The following is a 4,670-nucleotide window of genomic DNA, read 5'->3' as shown; positions in this document are numbered from 1 at the left end:
ATATATATATATATATAAAAATAAAAACACACATTTACATACACACTTTACTGAGAAGGCAGCTCATACCGTTTGGCAGTCAGGTTGGCTGTATTTGGCTCTGACAGCAGACCGAGCTTATTACACTCCTGCAGCAGCATTCCCAGACAATCACAACTAAAGGGAAAAAGCACAAGAAAGAATTAAAACCTTTTTGTTTTAACCTCCACGCACCAAGAAAACCATTCAGGGGGAATAAATAGCTGAGGGGATGGGCTTACTTGCATCTCTGATCTGCCTTGTCCAGCAGTGGAGTGAGCTTCAGTAAGTACTCAAATGCAATATTTACATCATCAGTAAAGTCCTGTAAAAATACAACTGTGATGAACTGAAGTGATGGCTTTTTAAGAGTCTTTAGAAATTTCCCATGACCTTTTTGTTTTCTTACCTGTCCCTTTTCACACTGAGTGTACTTCTTTAGTCGAAGTAAAACTTGTGGTATCTAGGAGGAAGTAGTTATAAAATACATTTTCATTTTACTGTGTTGACTTTATTTAACATTGCAATGAACATGTGTATAAAAACTATATCTGCATCTTATTAAATCTCCAGCAGCATGGGGATAAAGCAGCAAAGCTTCATGTCCACAACAGTACAGTACAGTATTGTCGTCTTATGTTAGTCTATTAAAAGTCAACAATATAGCCAACAGTGCACCATCCAAAGATCACAGTCACACTGATGTTAAGGCAGTGACCTCATTCCAGGCCTACCTTCAGGAATGTGAAAGCAGTCCATTTTAGCTCCTCAGTGCCCTCTGGTGACTCGATCAGGCCGGTGAAACATGCTTTCCAGATCTCCAGGACAAAGAGTGCCGTAGGAATTCGCTTGAGTAAAAAAAATATTTCACAAAAGAAGGTAATGTTGTTATAGGGCAAAATATATTGGTCAATAACTGCACACTGACTTCTGACCAGGAGATTATGTGAATTGGGCTGTTGTGTACATTATTGGCTCTAGTAAGAACACCTCTAAGCCAGTGTTTCTCAATTATTTTCTACCTTTGGGTCTGAAAACTAAGACTGAATTTGAAACAAGAGTATGAGACAAGGGCACCATCCAGCAAGGGTGTAAAGCTGAATTAAAGATTTAAAAGACAATTTTATCTTTATCCATGTTTGTTTTTACTGTCCACGTGTTTTGGCTATTTGGAACATTTGCTTCCTTATTCCCAACCTAGGTAGCAGGCCCAGGGTCAAATTACAGAGCGTAATTAAAAATCAGAAGAAGAAATGTGGGTTACATGTTATGGCCCAAAATAAAATATGAAAAAAACTTCTGATTATGAATCCATGACATAAATGTTTACCTGCATTCTCTTGATCATCATCAACTGTTCCACTAGTGGTTGTATCTCCCCTGTTAGATTCATAGTTCCTTCCAGCATGATGAATGCATGGACAGATGGGTAGGATTCATCGACCGGAGATTCACACTGAATGGACAGCATCACAGGGACACTGTAAAAAAGACGATGTAGTTAGCATGGGTGACAGTAAGCTGAATTGATATCAATCTGAAATCAAAAACAAAACAAAAGGGAGATGGAAACACCTTTTTATTAATGACAAAGTTTCCTCCACTTTAGTCCTTAGAGTCTGATTGGGTATGCAGCTGAGGCCATCAGTCACTTTTAGGATTGCCTGTTCGACATTGTTCCAGGATCCTGTCAAGGAATAACAGTTTGTTAAGGAATTGCTTCAATATAACTTTGGAAATTTTATTTACATGCCAAGCATGCAAAAAGGCTAAATCCCCTCATGTCACCTTGATCCTCCAGTCGGGCAATGTGGACCAAGGCTCTGTTCTTAGGACTGGCCATCAGACTGTGAAGCCTCTCCTGACAGGCTCTCAAACTGGACTCTGTGCTGGATGATGGGCCCATTTCTCGAAAGTTGTCACAGTACCAACCGCAGCCCTGTAGGAGCCACACTACCACTCCCAGCAGAGCTCGACAAAGGCCGATGCACTCCTCTGCCTTTCCGTGACAGCTTTAAAGTCAGTTCAAACAAGAGGAGCCAGTGAAAATCTATTTCAAAAGGGAAATGTCAGGTACATAAATGCCATGGAACACTCACCTGAGACGATGGCAGAACATGTCCATAATCTCCAACAATGATTTGACACATAGCTCTCTGGAAAAGTCTTCAAACTAATCAAGAAATAAAATATCTTTATAGCTGAATTTGAAATCTGATGCATGTTGAAATGGAAATACATTTACCCATGTTTTATTACCTTGCTAATGGCGGTTAGAACACTGGAATAGGAGACCATCTACAGAGAACGATTGACAACAAAACCTTTAAAACCATTACTGTATGACTAACAGGTTTCTTACATAATATATTGTTCTGTCTCACCTGTGAACTTATAGCATATTTGAGATAAGACAAGATCAGAGGGTTTGGAGAAGGACCAATCATTGACTGCTCCATGAGAGCCTCTGGAACAGACAAAGCGGTTAATCTTACTTTTACAATATAATTGTTATAACATAAATTGGCTTTACTGTAAAAAAAGGAAGTTAACATAAATTGGCTTTACTGTAAAAAAAAAAAGGAAGTGTATAGAGCGCTAATAAAACATTTGACAAATTGACTTACCTTATAACAGACATTTTGAAATCCTAATATTTTTCTGACTTTCAATTACCAATACTGTGCATGTCAATATTTCACCATATTAGATTTACTATGCTATACTTGCACAGTATCTGCATACCTGCGAGGTTAGGGTAGTCCCATGATGCTCCCTTTGGAAAGTTTTTCTTGATGTTGATAGCCCACTGGTAATCACTCCAACGCTCCTTCCACGCCTGTAGAATGGCTTGCTTCAGGTTGACCACCTTCATCCTGCTAAAAACACTGCATTTGTCACTTTCTGTCAAAACCTGTATTGAATTGCACTTCTATATATCTGTTTGCAAGCGCCACACATTCACTGTTGATTAGCTATTTATGTGGCTCCTTAGCTTGTGTCGCTGACGTTAGCCGTTAGCGCCGCAGTCGTTCATTCAGACACTGTAACCGCCTGCTGTTACTAAAGCCCCTTTAAGTGTCATACGAAACCAAAAAAAAAATAATTTGCACTCTATATTTAAAATAAAAATATATTTAGCTTACTTATGCTGTTTTTAAAGGATAAGAAAGTGTTGTTTGTAGTCTCTGAGCGTCACAATGCGAGGTACGTCATTGTTGGTTTAAAAGACGTGTGCGTTGATTGGTTAAACTTGGGAAGCAGTGAGTATTCTCTTTTTTGTGTGGTCAGTAAGGATACCAAATCAAGTAGCGGAATATGACGAGGTGATTGTGTTCAAGTGTCACCAGATGGCGTACGTACGTTGTAAAGAAATGACATTGTACGTAAAATGGTATGTAGAAATGTTTGATTTAAAACTAAATGCCTTAAATGACAAATAATAAAAATAAAAACAGCACGTGTGTAAAGTAAATTTAAATTCAATATGCAAATCTGTAGTCCTTAAAAAGTGTTAATGAAACGCATGCCTCAAAACACACATGCCAAATATTTGGTAAATTATGCATACCTGGATTTCATTAAAAAACATTTTTGTCCTTTTTTCCCGTGATATTTATTTTAGCATTAAGATAAAAAAATACATTGCCATTCTTTACCATTCACACAACAACACCATTCACCTATTATAAGCTTGTCTATTAAGTTACATATGTCTCACATAAAATCCTTGCTGAACCCAGACACTTCATTACGAAAAAATGTCTGAGATTTTGTCCAATCTGGAGGATAATCCGCGAATTAGGTTTCTTCAGAAAGGGTTTTAAAAAAATTGAGCAACAAAGACTTTAAATACCAGATGTTTGTCTGAACAATTATACAATCATGCATCGTTTGCAAGTTGTTTTTTGACATATTATTTCCATTTTTGCACCCAGGGAACTCATTGAATTAAAGGAGATCTTGTTCATCATATCTAAGTCATCCAACTGTTTCTGCAAGTGAGGTCCTGAACTGACTCTATGACAACAAAGACCCTCATTCTAACTGACACCGGAGATGCTGGCAAGGTCTGCATCCTGGGACAGAGTGATGCCAACCAGCCATCCAGAGATGATCCAAGCGTATCTCAGTCCAGGTAAGCTGGGGATGCTGGGGTGAAGGGACTGTGATGCGTCTACTGATAGCTGTTTGTGTCTGAGTGTCGGTGTGTGTGTCACGGGCAACAGTAGAAGTGGCTTTATCCAGAGGGCTGCTATTAGGAATTGTGCTGACAGAAGTCCAGGAAGACTATAGTGATGCTGTTGTTACGGCCTTTTATCACTGTGACATTGATGATGATGGGACATTTTTGCTGTCTTTGCTTTTTTCCAACTGTGCAATAGCTGTGTCAAATCCATCGCAACATCTGCTTCAAGCTCAATCCGTCCTTGTTGCGTCGTGTGGTGATGTACATAACTTGTGCTAAACCCCTCAAGGCAGTGGTCGTCAACCTGTGGCTTCTGATCCATGTACAGTTCTTATATTCTCACAAAGGTTGTCACAACTTCTTGTAGAAAAAGCACAAAAGCGGTTCTGATGGTGTCAAAGATTTCTAGACTTTTAAAAAAGTAAAACAAACGAAAGGTTTATTACAATAAAAATAAATTAAG

The 4,670-nt window shown here is 38.6% G+C and overlaps 1 protein-coding gene across 1 annotated transcript in view; it reads right to left on the bottom strand.

Moving 5' to 3' along the window:
* med24 (mediator complex subunit 24) overlaps nucleotides 1-3,119 on the bottom strand; it is a 12,202-nt gene extending 9,083 nt beyond the window's left edge. Inside the window, exons 1-12 of the mRNA XM_025057757.1 lie at nucleotides 2,978-3,119; nucleotides 2,764-2,894; nucleotides 2,403-2,485; nucleotides 2,278-2,316; nucleotides 2,118-2,191; nucleotides 1,807-2,030; nucleotides 1,594-1,705; nucleotides 1,349-1,499; nucleotides 753-866; nucleotides 428-481; nucleotides 261-343; nucleotides 70-156 (exon numbers count right to left, since the gene is read on the bottom strand). Coding sequence (XP_024913525.1) covers nucleotides 70-156; nucleotides 261-343; nucleotides 428-481; nucleotides 753-866; nucleotides 1,349-1,499; nucleotides 1,594-1,705; nucleotides 1,807-2,030; nucleotides 2,118-2,191; nucleotides 2,278-2,316; nucleotides 2,403-2,485; nucleotides 2,764-2,894; nucleotides 2,978-2,979 — 1,154 coding nt within the window. The 5' untranslated portion in view covers nucleotides 2,980-3,119. The remainder of the gene's footprint in view (nucleotides 1-69; nucleotides 157-260; nucleotides 344-427; nucleotides 482-752; nucleotides 867-1,348; nucleotides 1,500-1,593; nucleotides 1,706-1,806; nucleotides 2,031-2,117; nucleotides 2,192-2,277; nucleotides 2,317-2,402; nucleotides 2,486-2,763; nucleotides 2,895-2,977) is intronic.
* Between the last annotated feature and the right edge of the window lie 1,551 nt (nucleotides 3,120-4,670).

This window comes from Cynoglossus semilaevis, chromosome 8 (genome assembly GCF_000523025.1).
Source record: "Cynoglossus semilaevis isolate Cse_v1.0 chromosome 8, Cse_v1.0, whole genome shotgun sequence".
Taxonomy (NCBI): Eukaryota; Metazoa; Chordata; class Actinopteri; order Pleuronectiformes; family Cynoglossidae; genus Cynoglossus; species Cynoglossus semilaevis.
The sequence above is the reverse complement of the archived record's forward strand: the minus strand, read 5'-3'. Positions and strand labels throughout refer to the sequence as shown.